Source organism: Lytechinus variegatus, chromosome 4, assembly GCF_018143015.1.
Source record: "Lytechinus variegatus isolate NC3 chromosome 4, Lvar_3.0, whole genome shotgun sequence".
NCBI lineage: Eukaryota > Metazoa > Echinodermata > Echinoidea > Temnopleuroida > Toxopneustidae > Lytechinus > Lytechinus variegatus.
Window position 1 is genome coordinate 26844308 of NC_054743.1, and position 21661 is coordinate 26865968.

General features: G+C 36.0%; 1 protein-coding gene across 2 annotated transcripts in view; it reads right to left on the minus strand.

Annotated features, from left to right (window-relative positions):
- The window catches only part of LOC121413723 (ribosomal protein S6 kinase alpha-3-like), a 55752-nt gene that overhangs the window by 27467 nt on the left and 6624 nt on the right, over window positions 1–21661 (minus strand). The window contains exons 1-4 of one of the 2 annotated variants that reach the window (XM_041606648.1): window positions 13610–13738; window positions 12371–12487; window positions 7534–7615; window positions 1267–1347 (exon numbers count right to left, since the gene is read on the minus strand). In XM_041606648.1, the coding sequence (XP_041462582.1) occupies window positions 1267–1347; window positions 7534–7615; window positions 12371–12487; window positions 13610–13618 (289 nt within the window). In that variant the 5' untranslated portion in view covers window positions 13619–13738. Of the gene's footprint in view, window positions 1–1266; window positions 1348–7533; window positions 7616–12370; window positions 12488–13609; window positions 13739–21661 lie in introns of those variants that run through there. The other variant, XM_041606647.1, reaches the window with a different exon arrangement.

Sequence of the window (21661 nt, forward strand, 5' to 3'; positions counted from 1 at the left end):
GAATTCTAAATCTTGCTACAAAAAAACCTATAGAAGCCCTCAAAGCAAACATACACAGAGGGGAACAAATTTTTCTGGGCCCTATTAAAGAGAAATGCCAGTAGTTACAGTAAACATGATTTCATGAGACAGTCTGTAAAACCAGGCTTAATTGTCAGTATATCATTAAGGATCTACATAGATCTGGTGAAATTACATAAACTGAACTTTGTGAAATCTTGAAATCTATGCTGAAAAATGTTCACACTGAGGATCACCAACACAGATAGGTACACGTGGGACAGTGAATATTGCTGGAATAAAAACCTGACGGAAGTGACTGAATCTGCAATTATTTTGTTATTTCTCAGCAATTACACAATTTCTTCCAGAATCCTTTGGCAAATATTTTTTATTCATACAAACAGACACTTGGGTGGTCATTATATTAGATTTTGTAAAAAGTCATTTTGAGATTGTTACCAATACTGGAATTTATCTTTAAACCCAGACCTTTCATGAAAAATTCAAATTTTTCAACAGGGAAGGAAACTCGCTTTCTCTCCTACTATCCTGAAAGTTGTGAAAGCCCATTAGTGTATTCAAGTCAGCTTTCAAAGTGAATAAATAGAGAGGGTTTGGGGACTCGTACATGTGCATGGATAATTTCACAGTACTTCTTAATTATAATGTCACATATAAGTACAAAAAAGCGGAAATAATTTCTTGTTGTGTAAATGACCCCATGTCATTAAGATTCTAGTCTGGTTAGAGAATATTTTTGTACTATTCTCCTTTCATCCTTTTGCATATATCATATCTAATTATCTACATAGGTCTCACTAGTAAAGCAGTGCTTTAAACTAAAGCTGATCATTTATCATTACTTCTAAAATCATCTAAAGCTGAACTTTAGTAGGTAAAGACCAAAAGACAAGAGTAATAAGAATAACTTTGATGTAATTTGATTAGCATCTTTGGTCTTGCATGTAGGTAAAGAGCTCTCAACTACCATCTGTCGTCATCCTGTAGTCATCTTGGTAAAGCATGAACCGTTATAATATCAAAATTAATCCATTTTATATTACATAACATATGGGGCAGCTGGTCATATATGACGTCACAAATCAAAAACAGAAAACACTAATAATATTCTGAAATCACTGATGGATATTCTTTAAACTTTCACCAATATTTTTCTATATTTTTGTTAAACTTTTCGAGAAAAAAAAGGTGAGATGTCAGGGTGAAATTCCTATTGAGGTAATCCAAACTGCTTTGACTTACCATAGTGGAGCTGAACTATAAAGGGATGGTTGACATCAACCAAGATGTTTCTCTCCATCTTCGTTCGCACACGATCACGTACTGTCAACATGAAAAGAGAAAAAAAAATGCATATTTTTGCTGCAAACAGTCTCACATAATCAACAATTTAAACTCTGAATCCCTGATAAAATGTCACCATGCCCTAAAATTATTTAAAAAAAAAACAAATTAAGGCTAATATCAGTAACATCAACATCATATCATCCTCCTCCTTGTCATCATCATCACCATGGTCATTATCATCATCGTCATTATCGCCATGATCATTATCATCATCATCATCACCATCACCATAATCATCACCTTCATAATCAACATCACCATCATCATCAATACTATCACCATCATCATCATCATCATCATCAAAATCATCATCATCACCATCATCATCATCATCATCATCATCATCCATCATCATTATCATCATCATCATCATCATCACCATCACCATCATCATTGCCATCATCATCATCATCATCACCATCACCATCATCATCGCCATCACCATCATCATCACCATCATCATCCATCATCATCATCACCATCACCATCATCATCATCACCATCATCACCATCATCATCATCATCCATCATCATCACCATCACCACCATCATCATCCATCATCATCATCATCATCATCATCACCATCACCATCATCATCGCCATCACCATCATCATCACCATCATCATCCATCGTCCATCATCATCACCATGGTGATCATCATCATCAGTTTAATTTCTGTCTTGGCCAGGAATTGAAACATTTCAAATATAGACAAGTACCTTCCTTTTTCCTCTCATTCCGCAACCATATCAGACTACATGTATGATTTTTTTTTTTTCACTGATGCTTTCTAATATTACACCAATGGATGATCATTGTGTACTTGTATCACGTGTCAAAAATATGCAAAGCAAAATTTATTCAATTGAGCCATTTACAGCTTCTGATAATATTCTAGTGCAAAAAAGTCTGTAATTATGCACCCATCGGTCCTGGGACTTGAGCTGTAAGGATTAGATGTGAAGGCATTAGACTGGGATAAAAGTCAGTTTGAATAAAATATGAGAATGCAATTTTTATCACGAAGTGTAGCAATACGGCTGATTCAATTGTTACCATTTTACCTCGATAATGTGGTTTCGAAGCCGTTTGTATTTCAACCACAGTCGAGTGAAAGTGATCTTTACTCATTCGTAAAATTAAGTCTGTTAATTTGAGACGCGGATAAAATGTGCATTTCAAAAGGAGGTTCTCTATAGCAACAGTCAGTGATCTCGATCATCATTCTTCTAAACTACCTTGTGTACCGTTATTGATCAGTGTAACATATTCACAGGTCTAGTGTTTTATGAATCATCCTAATCCCCAGTTGGTCTCAGATGCAAATTTCAGAAAAAATTATTACGAAAATTTACAAGACCATTCGCATTTAACAATATAAAAAATTATTTAAAATTCATAACATTTTTCAATAGGAAAGAAAGTACACTCTTCGTTTTTGTTTTTTTTTCTAAAATTTGTAGGGAAAGTGATTTTCCGCGATTGCTGAAAACGGATGGAATTCACGGAAATGGCCTTTTGAAACGGAAAGTGGCATTTCAAACAGAAAATCACAGAAAACATATTTTCCTCAGAATAAACAGAACAGCAACATAAATTACTCCAAAATCTCAACAAAATACGAATATTAAATGGCCTCAAAACCTCACAAAACACGATCTCACTTCACAACAAAATCAAGGCATCGTGACTGCTCTTCACACCCGATTGTAGCCTCGCCCCGATCCTTCCTGGTCGTTCTGGCAGGGTACGGTAGATCGGCCTTATCGAAATCATTCACATGCAGGTCGTGTTTTGCTGCCCTCAACGTTTGAAAATGTTCATCACAATCTCGAAATCCAAAATGGCGGATAGAATGAAATCGTTGACTGCTCGAAACGATGTCCAAAACCCCCCGAAATTATCTATAAAAGTTCATTCAACAGTGAAATAATGCTAAAAATGTGAAAGGTGAGGATGTATTCATGTTAAATATATGTGTCAAAATATTTTTTGTGCCCGCATAGATCCGATTAGAGCGGATTCTACTGCGTTGTTGGTACAGTGACAGATACAATTTTGACCAGCGCGAGCGTTAACTTGTGTTATTGCTACTGGATGGGTAAACGGAATTGTCACTTCTCCTTGTACACAAAGTCTATGGGGAAACGGAATTTCCGTTTTCTGACATGCTGAAACGGAATTTAAGATTTTCTGAAACGGAAAAGGCAATTTTTTGAAACGGAAAATCACTGTCCCTAAATTTGAATTCTGGGGTATATTTCTCTTTTTCAGTCTTGTTATAATATAACGGGTGGCTTCATCAGTTGTTTTAATTCATAAAGCTACTGTAGGAATAAGGCTGCTAAAAAAATGGATAGTTGTCAATCTAATTAAAAAAGCATTGATGTAATGCAAGTTAAAGTGACAATTAAAATAATAGTCATGTTCACACGCAACCATCATGGTTGATTCGCGAGGATTCAAATGAATTTATACCCTGATGGCTAATTCAAGAGTCAGGTTCACACAGAGAGCTTATAATATCCTCAAGAATAGTGAGAGGCTCAATGACCGGAAGTACCAGCTATAGGTAGCACACACATAGTATATAGGCCTACTGTGCGGCAAAATTACATGCGATGGAAGCCGTCCCAGCAATGGGTGCCCAACTACCCGGTGAGCTACATGTACCACAACAGGTTGCGTGCTGCATGACGCGATGTTTAAATTTCACAAAAGCTCAGTTATTCTTGGGAATCGTGTTCACATACACAACATGAGATATGGAGACCACCCACCCCTGAGAATTTTGAGTCTTAAACCTAGATCTGTTGAGGTTATTGTGAGGACACCCGAGTGTGTCCTCACAAATCTTAACTCCAAGTTAAGACCAAGCTACTGTTGAAGACTAAATTCTCAAAGTTAATTGAAATTCAGGTTTCTCGTGTGAACATACATGCAGCTAATGTAATGTTTTATAGACAGCCTTAGTGGACTTTATGATCATATTTAATGATTCAATATGCATTAAAAGCAGATGATAGAATTTTTCTCAAGGGTGCTAGTTTGTCATTAACAATCTTGAGTTATTTTTAGATTTCATCAGGCAGTCATCATCGGATGAAGGGTTCCGGGATGGATAAATCAGCACACAATCAGCATCAGTGATAGAAGAAGGAGAAGGTTATCCGTAATGCAATATGTATGTAGGAATACAGTTACTAAAAACACATCTCATCTGTAATTATCTACCTACTATAAACTCAAATTTCTTGGGACTACAGAATGCTGTTTGAATTCTGAAAAATCGTAATTCGATATAAACCTCATCCAGAAAAAAAAAAACTGATCCAGTGTGACAGACCACCTGTACAGGCTTTTAATATTTGTATAATCTTCTTTTAAATATTTAAAGGTCAAGTCCATCCCAGAAAAATGTTGATTTGAATAAACAGACTAAAATCAAACAAGCAGCATGCTGAAAGTTTCATCAAAATCAGATGTAAAATTAGTTAAACATTACATTTTAATGTTTTAGCTTATTTTCTACAAAACAGTGATATGCACAACTCAGTGACATGCAAATGACACAGTTGATGATGTCCATCACTCACTATTTCTTTTGTTTGTTTTAATTATACAATATTTCATTTTTTACAGATTTGACAATAAGGACCAACATGATTGAACCATATAGTATTGAACAATGCTAATTCCACATGTTCAGGGAGGAATATATTGTTTCACAGGACAACAGGTAAAAAAGTAGAATATTTCACATTTCATAAAAAAATACAAAAGAAATAGTGAGTGATGTCATCAGTCTCCTCATTTGCATAATGACAAGGATGTGAATATAATTGTTTTGTGAAATTAGGCAAAACTTTAGAATGTCATAACTTTCTTATTTTACATCCGATTTCAATGAACTTTTTTAGTGTTATGCTTGTAGGATTTTTGCTTTTTTTGTTTGAATCAACTTTTTTGGGGGTGGACTTGTCCAGGGATTCGATTTTAAGGCGCGCGAGAGCGATCGCGCGCTACATGCGCGCCTTAATCCATTTTTGGTAGCGCGATTAATAGCGCGCCTCGCGATCGTTGACCTGCGCGGAAATGCCTAAAGTCGCCCTCGAAATCACCCAAAATCATGCTTATTGCCGAGTGAATAACAACTCAATATGCTCGAGCTCCGCTTACCATTTAAAAATCATCCAAAATCCAACACTCAAAGTCATGAATAATCCTTAAAAATAGCGAGTAGCGCAGTTTCAAATTCCGACGTTGCGTTATTTTTTCTGTACCACGTATTTCCATACACATGGTACCAAGTACGGAAAAAAAAATCAATGCAACGGTCGGGAAACAGTTGCATGTATAGGGGTCCATTATGACTACCACCATGTGCAATTTCGAATGCACATGTTTCCCCTACAGATATCACGATTCTGTGATTAAATAATTCGAATTACACAGGAAATAAATCCCTGAGACTTGTAACCTAGCATTGGTGAGTTGTCATTCGGCTTTGCTTTTCAAAACGGCTTATTAACTTCCAAAATAAGTTACCTTATTTATTAATTATAACTAAAAAATCATTTATTTTCTTTTTCTAGGGGATGAGGTATTATATCAAACAATAAATCATCAAACAAAGCTCCATCTATTTTACAAGGCTGGCGGTAGGCTCACGCATTGGCGCTTTTACTAGCTAGGCAGTTAGAGCTCTGTCTCTGCCAGAGCTCTGGGGGACAATTCACTCAGTAAAGGCCTCAATGATGGTGATTTTCTGTTTCAGACAGAGTTTACATTTCATGAATATTATTCAAAACTGCCAATAAAGTTTGATGATTTCTTCATTGTCATGTATATTTAAGTTCTTAATGAATACATTTTCACCGAATTTAGACTCCCCAATAGAGAAATGAAATTTTCATGGAGATCTGCGTTTTCAAAGAACTTCAGGAAAAGTTAGGGTATGTGGGCCTTTATTACATGTACATGGCTGAGTACAGGGTATTGTACTGGAATAGATGGAGTAGAAATTAGATATTGAATTCATTTATATCCAAGTCCAACTCACAGTCACACACACACGCACTCACCCACACACACCCACATCCACCCACACACACCCACATCCAAGATTCTAAGCATGAAAAATAACTTTAAAAATCATACAATATTGAACAAAAAGTAATAATTCATTAATAAGTGAACAGGTATATCCAAGTCCAACTCACAGTCACACACACACACGCACTCACCCACACACACCCACATCCAAGATTCTAAGCATGAAAAATAACTTTAAAAATCATACAATATTGAACAAAAAGTAATAATTCATTAATAAGTGAATAGGTATATCCAAGTCCAACTCACAGTCACACACACACACGCACTCACCCACACACACCCACATCCAAGATTCTAAGCATGAAAAATAACTTTAAAAATCATACAATATTGAACAAAAAGTAATAATTCATTAATAAGTGAACAGGTATATCCAAGTCCAACTCACAGTCACACACTCACCCACACACACCCACATCCACCCACACACACCCACATCCAAGATTCTAAGCATGAAAAATAACTTTAAAAATCATACAATATTGAACAAAAAGTAATAATTCATTAATAAGTGAACAGGTATTCCTCAAAATACAAAAAAGTAGCATTTAAAAAGAGCCCCTGAAATTTGACAGCAAAATTTAAAATAGAGCCCCTGAAAAAAAAATTGTTAGTGACTTAACTTTAAGCCATTTGAAGTCAAAACCTAGCTCAAACAGGTTTTGATAACACACAATCTAAGATTTACAAAACATTGTAAAATGATTACAAATACTTCCTTTGGTTGTTGATTGTAACTTTATAGTACATACATTTCCTCCATCTGTTTTGTTAATTGGACAAAAAGTTCCCCTTTTATGTTGAAGAAGAGCTTTTTGCAGTGCTCCTCTACTGCTCTCCTTAAAAGATCTAGGAGAGCTATTTATTGCTCCCCTCATAATTATAAAACTGAGTCCCTGCTTGTCCTTTAATGAATATTTGTAGAAATTGAACTGTTTTGCATATATGCTGTAGCAAACATAAAGAGTACATGTACATAGCTCAAGAGAATGTTATTTTGACCTTTCTAGGACAAGTACAAAATAAGTGGGCATGACCTTACCTTTAAGTGTAGCCTTCTTCAAGACCTTCATGGCATATTTTGTTCCTTTATCTTGACCTGTTGTTTTTCTCACCAAGAACACCTGTGCAGATTGAAAAAAAATGAATTGAAGTTCAGAAACTTGTGTAATACAGAGCTACAATTTAAATTTCCAAAACTTTTTGCTTGTTTGACTCTCTCGAAACAATATCATTTTTTATTCAAGGCTGCATTATATCTCTGCTCACTATCAATTCATTCGATTATGAGTGATTGTATCTTTTTTTTCACTGACAGAATTATAGCAACAAATGTATTGTGATATCAACCATGAAGTTTTAAAGATTTTTTTTAAAAGTTATTCCAACTGCAAACTTTTTGTTTCTTTCATTTCTTCCAAACAATATCAACATTTGATGTCAAATGCTGCTTGAAATCTCTGCTCAGTCATTACAGGATGTTGCATCTTATGTTTTGTTGCTGAACAAGATATGTATAAAAAAAAATTGATGTATGTACATGTAGGTGTATAGCCCTTCATGAACAAGTAGGCCTATACACTGTATGTTCAAAATAAGCACAAACAGAGAGACACAGGAAGATAGCTCATCATAGATGGATGTGAGCGTACATATGTACATGTCTATATGACTAGCCGATATAACCCAGCAGGCACATGAAAGTAGTGGGATCAATAATGAGGGAGAATTTCTGGCTGCAGCACTTGTCATCAATTGATGTCGTCTGACAGGGTATTTAAATGAACATTGGTAGGAGGAACGCTTGAAGGGTGAACCCTCCTTGGGGTGAAGAAGGCTGTAAGGCATGTAGGGGGATGGGGGTGGAGAAGAGATAAAGGGGGGTTTTCCACCAGCCCAGGGTATCAGAGATCCATGCCCCCTCCTTGGCTCCGTAACCCAAAGCATAAAGATTGATCACAAGCTTGATTTTTACGATTGATTGTACATTGTAGTCAATGCAATCAATCGTGAAAATTTGTTCTATGATCATTGCTAAGCTTTGTTTTACGGGATCCTGGAGATCTTGGATCACTTTTAATGAACACAGGTAGGAGGACCTTTTGAAGGGTGAACCCTAATAGGGTGAAGAAGGCTGTATGGCATGCAGGAGGATAGGGCAGAGAAGAGAAAATTTAGTGAAAAGGGGGTTCCCCACCAATCCAAGTTTGCTCTGAGATCCAGGCCCTATTAAAAGAACCTTCCTAAAAGATCTTGAGATTCAAGAAACTGAGCTACATGAACATTGGAAGAAACGCTGTAAAGGATCACCCCTCTTTATAGGGTGAATAACGCTGTTAAAGGCATGTAGGAGGATGGGGTGGAGAAGAGAAAATTTAACAAAAAGGGGGGTTCTCCACCAGCCCAGTGTTGTTCAGAGATCCATGCCCACTCCTGGAGATCTTGGGAATAATGAACACTGGTTGGAGGAATTTTTGAAGGGTAAACCCTTCCTAGGGTGAAGAAGGCTGTAAGGCATGCAGGGGGTGGGGATAAGAAGAAACTTAATGAAAGGGGGGTTCTCTACCAGCTCAGTGTTGCTCAGAGATTCCAGAAACCATTCTTCATCATTTAATGAACATAGGCAAGAGGAACACTTGAAAAATGAACCCTCCTTCAGGGTGGAAAAGGTTATAAGGCATGCAGGTGAATGGGGCTGAGAAACTTAACTTTATCAAAAGGGGGATTTTCGCTTGAGGATGGAATGTGACTGAGATGAGGAGCATGTGCATCTCAATATTTCAATACTGTGCATTGTATGACTTAATTAAATTTGCCAAGATACATGAAATATTTGAGAATGCATCTTCATCTTAGTGTGTCCTGTTATTTAAACAAGCAGAATGCCTCTGGCAGTCTCGCCTGCACTACACGATTAGATAGCAGCACTGCTGACTTTGAAAACAGCTCTTGAATAATTATTCACAAAAGAAAACACTCTTGACCCAAAATGGCCTTTGACCATGATCGTGTGACCTACAAGGTGTGCAAAACAATTACATGTATTCATACTTGATTATCCTTGTGTCTATGTTTCATGAACTAGATCCATAAACTTTTTAAGTTATGATGCCAATCCCACAAATACTCAACATTACCAAAGTTTATTGAACTTAAAGAGAAATTCCAGTAGTTGCAGTAAACACTGATTTCATGAGAAAGTCTGTTAAACCAGGCTTAATTGTCAGAATATCATCGAGGATCTAGATCTGGTACAGTTACATAAACTGGACTTTGTGAAATCTTGAAATCTACACTGAAAATTGTTCACACTAAAGATCACTAACACAGATAGGCACACGTGGGACAGTGTATTATTATTACTGGAATAAAGACCCGACGGAAGTGACCGGATCCGCGCTTATTTTGCTTATTTCTCAGCAATTACACAATTTCTTCCAGAATCCTTTGGAACATATTTTTTATTCATACAAACAGACACTTGGGTGGTCATTATATTAGATTCTGTAAAACGTCATTTTGAGATCGTTACCAATACTGGAATTTATCTTTAAATGACCTTTGACTATGGTCATGTGACCTGAAACTCACACATGATGTTCAGGGATACTTGAACAAATACCCCCAACTTGACCAAAAAATCATTGACCCAAAATGACCTTTGACCTTGGTCATGTGTTGCAGAGACCAATCACACTTTGGTCCTGTTCATGCATTTTACCAGGTCACATCATATTCAATTTTCTATTAAAAGAAACATTTTATGGAATTCATATCACATGACAAAGTGAGGAAGCTATCTGGCATTACAAAATTAAATATTTTAAATCCACCACTTTGTTTATTCTTTGTGAAGTTTTGGTACATTTTCATCCAACTATTATCAATATTTTTTCGTTCAGTTATAATTATTATCATTACTATTTATTCATGCATCAATACATGCACCTTATTTTATCTTGTCACCTTTTTAAAACTAATCTATTCAGCTTTGTTTTTTCTTTTTCAAAATTATAGTTATTGGGGAAGGACCTCTTCTTAAAGTCAAGTTGTCATCAGGATGAACTCCTCTTTTAAAAAGGAAAGATGAATGAACGGAATGAGACAAAATGGGCAGAGGGGATGATGATGAAATATGACAAGTCCATTCCCTGGCTGAATTATTCATATGACTGTGATTGGGAGGTCGATCCACCCAGAATATCAAATGATGAAAATCAGAACTAATCTCAGCTCTACATGTAATTTTTCATTTTACAAGTGCATGTATAATTGTATCCAGTTTCTGCCACACACAATGCAGATACAGTATCGCAATTTTTTTGTAGGAAACGTGAAATGTCTATGGCACCAGGGTAGGAAATAACCATTTTTAAGGAGCTATATTTTTTTTTCATAGGGGCAATTGATCAGGAACTGGTTGATAATACTAAATTGTGCATTCAACTTCAGTCACATTTTCAAAGATAAAAAGTTAAAATGACTGATTACTCTTGTTTGTCTAAAGAAATTCTCAATTTTGTTCAATTCATGCACATTGATATATAATGGATGAAAATATAAAGAAACAAAAAAGCCAAACAGATTCTTATATATGGATTTGAAAATACCCATATACCCAGTTGTTGTGTCCGGATGATCAATTTTAGAAAGCCACTTGGAAAAATAGAAGTTTCATCAATTCTTAGTACAAAATCTTAGGAAATATTATAGAGAAGAAAATAGAAGATGATTACAACTATTGAATTCATATTTTTAGTGTAATCCAAAGACAAAAAAGTAAAAAAGAAGGCTTCAAAAATATACAGTGTCCAGACACCCGATCCCCCATCCTACAATAAATGCCACTTAATTTTTTTTATTCAATGCTTTATTGTCAAATGATTAGGATATTCCTGTCTTAATTTTCAAAGAATTTCATATATATAACTATTGCAGCCACGTATTCAAGGCAAGGCAGTCTGACTTTCCTAATACAGTCGATGCGGGGAAATACATGTATTCTCAATTCCTACGTATGCTAAATTCCATTTGAAGGAGATGCACTCTCTTCTGTCCATTGATCATCCGTCCACATTTTTTATGGGGTAATGTACTTTATTCAACCACTTCCTCCATCTTGGCAAGAAGGAGGATTGGATTTCTCGACAAAATTAGAAACTTGGAGGAGGAGAGCATCACATCAGTGAAAGTCACTTCTTTTTTTTATTTCCGGATGCACCATTATAATCATAAGGACTTGGGCCATCCACTTTCGCTAATCCGCAAATATATGCCAGGGTGCAAATTAATTATTTAAATGCCTATGGTCTATTTTGTTTGATACTTTGAATTAAAAAACGGTCAACCAACAGAATATACATTATGTGAGTATGAAAAATAAAAGGGAAATGCAAACTTTACTGATTTGATTAATCTAATTAATGATACTGAATCTTATATTAATTAAAAGATACCTGAATGAGGTTTGACCCAGCATCAGTGAACACCATTTTTTTTTATATTGTTTAAAAAATGCACTTCGTGGTACTACTCATCACAATGAGCATACTTGTACACACACTGAAAAATCAAAGGATCAAAACATTAAAAAGCACCGCCATGCTTTAGGAGTCGTCCATTGAAATGCATGCATCAAAGTCAACAACTGGTCGTGAACCCTCTATGATTGACTTCATTATCATAATGAAGAAAATCATAATGGTGGTCTGCTCAGTTTCACACTGCATAAAAAAATGATGGCTAGATTTTGATGTTTTATATCACATTTATTTCCAAGTGTTGTTACTGCAATGTAATATACTTTGTAATCATTGCTGACCTGTATTTTGTTGTAATACAGAATAAAGCGAAACCAAATTATTGTCATTTTTACTTACCTTTCCGAATGATCCTTGACCTAATACCTTGAGTAATTCAAAGCAGCTTGGATCAGCTTTCTCCAAGCCTTCAGCGGCCATGCTCGTGAGTTCTATCTCCCTCATCTCCTGATCCTCCTATGAAAAAAAAAATAAATAAATGCACATCAGCAGGTATGAAAAACATGAAGGAGATGGGCAATTTTATCCTCAAAACAGCTAAAATCGCCCCTAAAATCTGTACATAGAATGGTTTGGGACCACCATCTCTCCTAGAGTCACTCCATGATTTGTCACAAATAATATTGAAGAAAATATGGTAGAATGGTGAACCACATAATAGCTTGTACCCCCCCCCCCAAAAAAAGTAAACTTTTTCAATAAAAGAAATACAGTACACCCTAAATTCAGCAATTACAGATGTGAAAATGTGAAAAACAGCCAATAGAAAGTTACATATTTACTGGTTCCTGACCAAAATAAAATGTCTTAAGTGGTTTTTTTTATATAAAATCTATTTCCCAAGCACAGAATGGGCTCAAAATTTCAGAATAAAATAGATAGCTTTCTGATACCCAGTCACTAATTTAACTAACCCAGGGAGCTCCTGCCCGCTATGCGGGTTATAATCTAACGAGCCTTAAAAACAAAGATTGCAGAGAAGGCACCATCTACGACTTTATAATTTTTTCTAAGAAATAGCCATTGAAAAATATTTCAGTGGCAAATACGCTTCTGTATTAAGTTTGTTATGTTAGATGGGCATTTTAAAGAAACTTGCATACAGGTGTATAATTCAAATGTGGACTTTTTATTTATATAATAGTTGCGATTGAGAGATTGCATAATTCAAGAGGATTGATTTTTATCATAACGTAAATATGACACATTTTTATACAGCTGAAAGATTTTGAAGCATAAAAGTCGGTAAATCTTTATTTGATGAGAGAGTCGAATGCACTACACACCGAAGTGGCGGTTCATGTATGGGACTACATAGTAGGCCTACATACAAATGATTGACCTCAACATTTTAAACATTTCTGTGGTTCATGAATGTGAGGGCGTCCAAAGTGCACACTGCATGCTGGACCCCTTTCTTTCAAAATAACATAGATAGAATTTAACAGCCAACAATTAATGTTTTCACCTTTTCAACAACGTGTCCCTATAAATAATATCAGCCATTCCAATATGTGAATAACAACAACCATGTAAAGCTCTAGACTGCACACACCAAACAGACATATTTTTACTTACTGTATACATGGCTTATCCACTTTCAAGTACATGTACATCCACCATTGATAATAAACTCACTAATGGCATTTACATGCATCTATGTCACAATAGAGTTAAGTTGTACAGCTCTGGCAGTATTTGCTCTTGAGAATATTCCGGAGAGAGTGTAAGGAGAGAGTAGGATGTAATTCATAATTCCAGGAAACTAGAAATATTTACGACTGAACCAAGGAGTGAGTCAGTGTAGGGTATGATGGTATTTCCCCTCTGACATTCAACAACATTTCTTGTTCTATCTTTCAAAGATATCTCCTGACTAAAACTCTGTGTCAACAAGGATTCAGTTGTGTACAAGGAAGAATTTAATCAGTTTTCCAATGATTTTCATGGATTATGTGTGTGAGATTGCTTTTTATCAAATGACCCTTCTTGTATTTCTATTTAACTATTCTTCGAGTCTTACTCTGTCTGAAGCCCTTGTGAATGAACTGGTATTATCTTATTATCATCTTTACATGTATGATGCAGCTTCCCATTTTAATTGACAATTCATGACACCACTGGAAAATTAAGGACTGTTGTACTCTCTCTAAAAAAGAGTGAATTTTCACTCCATTTTCACCTGCCTTGGAAAGATGTCATGGATCACTCAATTAGTAGTGACATGTTTCAGACAAATTTCACTTCAAAAAGGATGAAATTCACTACAACAACAAGTGAAAAACACTCTTAATTTCATTCTTATTCACTCCCTCTGATGAGTGAATTATGCACTCTATATTTTTAAAGACTTTTCAAACTTGGAACATGACAGTAAGGTCATTTTCAATTCGTCATGATAGCAATACTGAGAAACGCTTCCTTCCTCTTTGCAATACCTGTATGAATGTAGAGAAAAATAGTTTTGAATGTAAGAGCTCATTCATATTTTCCGATGTCATCTATTAACAGGATATTCAATGAAAAAGATAACACATATCTTGCACAAACAGTGTAAACCTACAAAAAATTATATATCTTTTTTTATCTGATCCTCTTCCTTTTAATGTAAAGCAAATGTAACACTGCCAAATAATCAAGAAATATCTCAGGGGAACCTAGGAGTCCATGAATTAGTTTCAGGAAGTGAACTGCAAAGGTCAACCAGCAAAAATTGATTTGAATGAAAAGAGAAAAATCAATCTAGCATATACTGAAATTGATCAAAATTAGAGAGAATGAAAAAGTTATGACATGTGCAGTATTAATAGATTCTTAGATCCCCTAAAACAATTAATACAGGTATGCACAAAATAGTGATATGCAAATTTAAGAGAGTTGATGATGTCACTCACTATTTCTTTTGTGTTTCACTGTTTGAGTTATCCCTTTTTTTATATATTTGACAAGGGGACTCTTCATCAAGTCAATAAAACCATGGAAATTCCACATACATGTATGCAGGCAGAAATCAAACTTTGATTGAAACATAGTACTAGTAATGTCAATAAAATCAAAATATTTCATACGGGGGGGGGGAACTTCCATTGACGCATTGACGAGTGGATACCATGCGTGACCATGAGGTTCCAAAAAGCTTTTCCATGTTCTGAAAATGCACCCCTTAACAAGTATTAGCGTGTGAAACCCTTCCCTTAACAAGTATTGGAAACAAAATGGTAGGCTACCCTTGACAAAGTATTCCCTGAATCGACCCCCCTAAACAAGTACAACGATAACTTAATTGTTATGTCACGGGCGTGATCACTGACGTCAGCTTTACCTTTACTTTCATTGGGTTTAGTACTATATAACCCACAAACCTCGCTCAAATCGGACCCTAAACACGTTGTGTTGGGGCAAAAAGTATTTTAGTCTTTCTATACCCTTGCAAATTGAACCGTAAACACATAGTATTCCTAGAGAAATATCTATACCCTGTTTTCTTTTTTTTAGTGTTTTTGAAACCCTTATTACGTTGTATACATGTAGGTAACATGCCCTATCTTGAAAAAAGAATCATTTTTTGTGTTTTTTCGGTCACGCATGGTATCCACTCATCAATGGAAGTGCCCCCTGGATTTCATATTGTCCTCTGTTTTACGACAAACAGACTACATGTACATTTACTGTAAACGGATGTGCTCCATCAATTCCCCACCAAAGGTTGTTCTCTCCTCCAGGTTTTGTCAGGAGGAAATTTCTTGGTGAACATTCAGTTTTCATACAAGATTGGAGGGGGATTCCCCCAAGACACTGGGAATTCCCCTCTCTTCATGCAGAGTGACAAATGTGAGCACAGGGTTACTTACTTTTCGCACGCACCTACATGTACTCCGGGCCAGCCACAAAGTCCTTGTTTCACTCATTTGTGAAAGATTCAGTTCGGGAGTGTAGAATATTTGGCTTATTTGCAAATTTCTATTACTGCTAAATAATTCATAAGTATCAATTTTAGCTGTAGTATACACTCCTTGTTGTAAGAAGAAGATCGGCAATAAATTGCAAATTTGCAGTTGATTGCAAGACATATGATTGATGATTAGGGGACCCAAAACAAGATTTCCAAACTTTAACATTTAAGTTTTTTGCAATGCCCCATAAGATTCTATCTTGGACTCAAGAACGATCAAACAAAGCATCCAAGGGCAGAAAATCAGCTCGTCTCTTGGCTCAAGCTAATGTAAACTCAGCCATATTGCAGTAAAGGCCGAACACATGAAAGTCACTTTGCCAGTTTGCCTAAGTAATAGGAGGCAGATTGAAGCATGGTTTACAGTGCATTTGACAATGCCAATGGAAATTGGCCTCGAGCCTAGAAAAATGCTGAACACTTATCTGATGACTTGATACTACGTATTCCGGGGGGGGGGGGGGGCTACTAGAATTATAACATGATACTTATGTGCCACACCAAAGTAAAATATAGGGGGCTCTGGAACTAAATCTGGAGCGTTGTGGCCCAGTGGATAAGTCTTCGGACTTTGAAACAGAGGGTCATGATTTCGAATCCCAGCCATGGCGTAATTTCCTTCAGCAAGAAACTGATCCACAATGTGCTGCATTCAACCCAGGTGAGGTAAATGGGTACCGGTAGGAAGTAATTCCTGAAAAAGCTGTGTGCGCTATGAACGCCTAGCTTAGCCGGAGCGCCTTGAGCACCTAACAAGGTGGATATGTGCGCAATATAAATACCCTATATTATTAAATCTTGGTCTTAAAATGGGGTATCCGGAACGGCTCTTGAATCAATCGATTACTAAAAATGCAATGACCGCATCATATGACTTTGCACCGATCGAGCTCACTTCCCCGACCAGCTAAGTAGTTCATGATGGGCGCACACTGGAACAAGAAACCACAAATTTGAGGGTCTCTGGAACAGGGAAAAATAGGAATTTCTGCGGCTTTCTAAATTGGTGATTCTCTGGAATGCAAATTTAGGCTGAAAATGGGGGTCTCAACGGAGACACATACATGTACATGTACGTACCATACATTTATACTAGGTAGCCCCCCCCCTCCCCCCCGGTACATATTACAACTTGAGTGCATCATTTCCATTCAGTACTTCAATTGGTTTCCATGCACAGTACATGAAATGTAGAAACAAATGTCCATGTCTTTGCTTGCATCTCTATCAGAGAAGTGAGATGGGTGCATTTTTGTTTGGACATCTCTGACAATACATGTATATTCTAGTATTAAAAGTGTGTTCAATAACATAATTCAATGCTCATGTCTATCAGATACATGGGAGTATATTTTTGGTGAGCATTCAAAAACTATCATCCCGGCTTTGCCTGGCTGCCAATAAGCTTTATCAGGGGCAGCATTTCAAGGAATAAATTCCTGTCTGGCACCCGATTACCTCACCTGGATTGAGTGTGGCAAATGAACTGTACATCAACAAGGCTAGATCCTATGACACATCAGCCTATGACACATCAGCCAATGGTGTGAGTACATTACCATGTTGAAATATCATTAAAAACAGATGAAAAATTAGAGCCTCACCAAAGAACCCTGAACATTCTGATCTACATAGTCTAAAGACATTAATTTGACTTAAAATGCAGAGAGATAAAACACATTCTAGACTTTCTAGTTCTAGGCGATAGCAAGTTTATAGACAAACAAGTGGAATGCCTCTGGCCGTCTCACCTGCATCACGCGGTTCAATATAGCAGCAGTGCTGACTTTGAATACTACTCTAACTCGCACAAGATGTTCAGTGATACATGGTTACTCTTATGTCCACTTTTTATGAACTAGACCAATAAACTTACAGAGATATGATGGTTATTCAACAAAAAACCCCAACATGGCCAAAGTTCATTGACCTTACATGACCTTTGACCTTGATCATGTGACCTGAAACTGGAACAGGATGTTCAGTGATACTTGATTACTCTTATGTACAAGTTTCATGAATCAGATCCATAAACTTTCAAAGTTATGATGGTAATTCAACAGATACACCCAATTCGGCTAAAGTTCATTGACCTTTGACCTTGGACATGTGACCTGAAACACGCACAGGATGTTCAGTGATACTTGGTTACTCTAATGTCCAAGTTTAACGAACTAGACCAATAAACTTTCAAAGTTATGATGGTAATTCAACAGATACCCCCGATTCGGCCAAAGTTCATTGACCCTAAATGACCTTTGACCTTAATCATGAGACCTGAAACTTGCACAAAACGTTCAGTGATGCTTGATTACTATTATGTCCAAGTTTCATGAATCAGATCCATAAACTTTCAAAGTTATGATGGTAATTCAACAGATACCCCCGATTCGGCCAAAGTTCATTGACCCTAAATGACCTTTGACCTTAATCATGAGACCTGAAACTTGCACAAAATGTTCAGTGATGCTTGATTACTATTATGTCCAAGTTTCATGAATCAGATCCATAAACTTTCAAAGTTATGATGGGAATTCAACAGATATCCCCAATTCGGCAAAAGTTCATTGACCCCAAATGACCTTTGACCTTGATCATGTGACCTGAAACTTGCACAAAATGTTCAGTGATGCTTGATTACTATTATGTCCAAGTTTCATGAATCAGATCCATAAACTTTCAAAGTTATGATGGGAATTCAACAGATATCCCCAATTCGTCCAAAGTTCATTGACCCTAAATGACCTTTGACCTTGGTCATGTGACATGAAACTCTAATAGGATGTTCAGTAATACTTGATTAACCTTATGGCCAAGTTTTATTAACTAGGTCCATATACTTTCTAAGTTATGATGTCATTTCAAAAACTTAACCTCAGGTTAAGATTTGATGTTGACGCCGCCGCCGCCGCCGTCGGAAAAGCGGCGCCTATAGTCTCACTTTGCTTCGCAGGTGAGACAATAAAAACTAAAAGTAAAAAAATGTACAGACCAATCTTAATTTCAATTGTTTTGCCTACTTTTGTTTTCACTGGTGATTGGTACAGTAAACATCATCCATAACGATGGAGGGGGGGACCCTGACCAGCTGACCCATTTTTTTAACCTCAGATACTGGCCATACTGCATATAAACATGTTTTTAAGGCTTTACTTTCACCTTTCCCTTTAAAATGGGAACTCAAAAATTCCAACTATACCTGTATTCATTACCTGGGTCAACAGGACATGTGTCATAGGATAGCCTTGTAGTAATGAATGATCCAACATCATGCTCCTAAAGGCAATTTCATTTAATAATGGAGTATAAAGTATTATTCCCTTCCTTGACCCCAAAATGGATCAATGAGTTTTGCATGGGTTTACATTTTTCCCTAAAATGCTATGCCATGGGTTGCTCTGTTACTGTATCAGCTGTTATTTTTGCAAAAAGAATTGTTTGCAAGTCGTGGGGGTCCCGACATTTTCGCGGGTTCAGACATTTTTGCGGGTTGTTGAATTCGCGATCAGAAGATGTACCAAACACTTCCACAGCATTTCAGAGAAGCTAAAATAGTGCAAAACATGTGCAAAAATATGCTCCTCAAAACTCTCATGGTGACGCGTCTTTTCTACATAAATATGTCCCTGTAAATAATAATACAAAGGGTGAATAAAATGGCTTAAATTTCACTTTTTTTACCTTTAGATCTTAAAATTCATCATGTCACAGTTTGATCTGTAAAAGTAATCTTTAGGAGTTGTATTTTGTTCATTGATTGGTTCATTTAAGTTGGTTTCAGTGGAAAAATGTTGAATTTTGTGAACAAAATCTTACATCTTCAAAACCTTTGGTCATGTGACTTTTGAATATTAATGAGTATGCAAATAGCTGCCAATGTAACCGTACGTGTGTACATGTATAGAGTCAATCAGATGACAATAAAATCAAATTATTTCATGGAAACTATATTGCAATGTTGCAGCGAGTGAATAAATATATGTAAGGGAATAATTCAGGCTCTGATTTTGTTTTAAAAATAAACAAGTGAAATTCTAGCTCCTTGAATAACTAACCATACTTTTTCTACCTTAATTTTTGTACATTTATTATATACATGTACTGTAGGTGCTTATCTCCATTCTAGGATGTTTACAATAGCAAAGCTTTGCTGTTGGGAACATTGGTACCATTTAATACTAAATGTGTCAAATTGATAAATTCCCATCCAATCAGCAATTTGCGAAATCCGTGAATATAAAAGCTTCTACTAAATACAGTATTTCAAATGCTTTTTCTTCCCGTTTTTGTTGTTGCATTTTTTCTTATTTCTGTACGTTTATTTCATAATTATGATTTATTTTCTCGCTATTTTTTATTTTTCCCCCAGACTTCATTCTCTGTCATCATAAATAAATATGGGAGACATTCAAGTTCAGAAGAAAAAATTCCTAGCATGTACATGTACTCTTGAAAGAAAATATCATTTTTGATGTAGGCATAATAATTGAAATATACACCAATATCTATTAAAATATCCTCTCTAATATCAAATAAATATGAGCCACAATCCAGTGCTGAGAACTATTGTGTTTCCTCAAGTATATTTGATACTTCCAACATTTGGTGTACATGTATGTACATGTAAATGGAATAAAATAAAAATGAATTGTAAATTTACTGTGTATCTGTAAATTATTTTCATGTAGGCCTATAGTATGTTTATCTGGTATATTGTCTGTTCCTAACTTCCTATCACACTAAAAGTGGCCATTTTTTTCTGAAGCTACTTTTCAAATCAACTGCCTAAATCAGTGACTTTGGATAAGCCTTAACATGGCAGAGAAAGGAGAAAGGGTATTTTCCAGGGTCCTTTTTTATTTCCATGGCTTTTTGGAGCATTTCGGGGACAAAATCACTCAAAGCCCCAGTGCAATTTTTTTACCCTGATACTATTAGTAAATTACGAATATTCTTAGAATAATTAACCAAACATTGTACAAGCACAGATCAACACTTCAATCTTGTTGTGTACAGGAATGGTCACACACTTGTCACACAATTTGTCTTAAGATTCTTGTCAATGTTATCAGAAGCTCATTGTTCTTTAAAAAAAACAGGGAAAACTGAAATTACTTGTGACATGATTTTGCAGACTTTACCCATCCATACATGTATGTGATGTATCACTTTTTTTAATATTCCTTCATGGACTTAAAATATTCTTATATCTTTCATTTTAAACCTGACAAGGAAATTCAAACTTGAAAATGAATAATATTCAGGTTTACTAAAACCGAAGATAGGCTTTAAAAAAAACCTCTTCTTCCTGATCTTCCTGTTTTTGCTCTTGTCTATGGTTTATCTTCCGGTATATCCTACCATTGTATTTCACTTACTTCCTGCGTCGGCGTGAGACTTGTCTACTTGCTACAACCCTATTCAGACTATAGAAAATTAATGCAACATAACATAGTGCTTTGTAACACTGTTTGTTTCAAGCACTCTACTTTGCAATTATTGTTACTCCGGTCATCAGATCCTGGCATGCCCGCACACAATGCATGCACTTTCTTCACTCCCTGGGGAGCATTCTAAAAAGAGTTCAAGACTTAATCGCTAGGCATACTACATAGCTACATGTACATGTAGGCATACAATGATGAGTTTACTTCAAAATGCAGCTCTACAGATACACT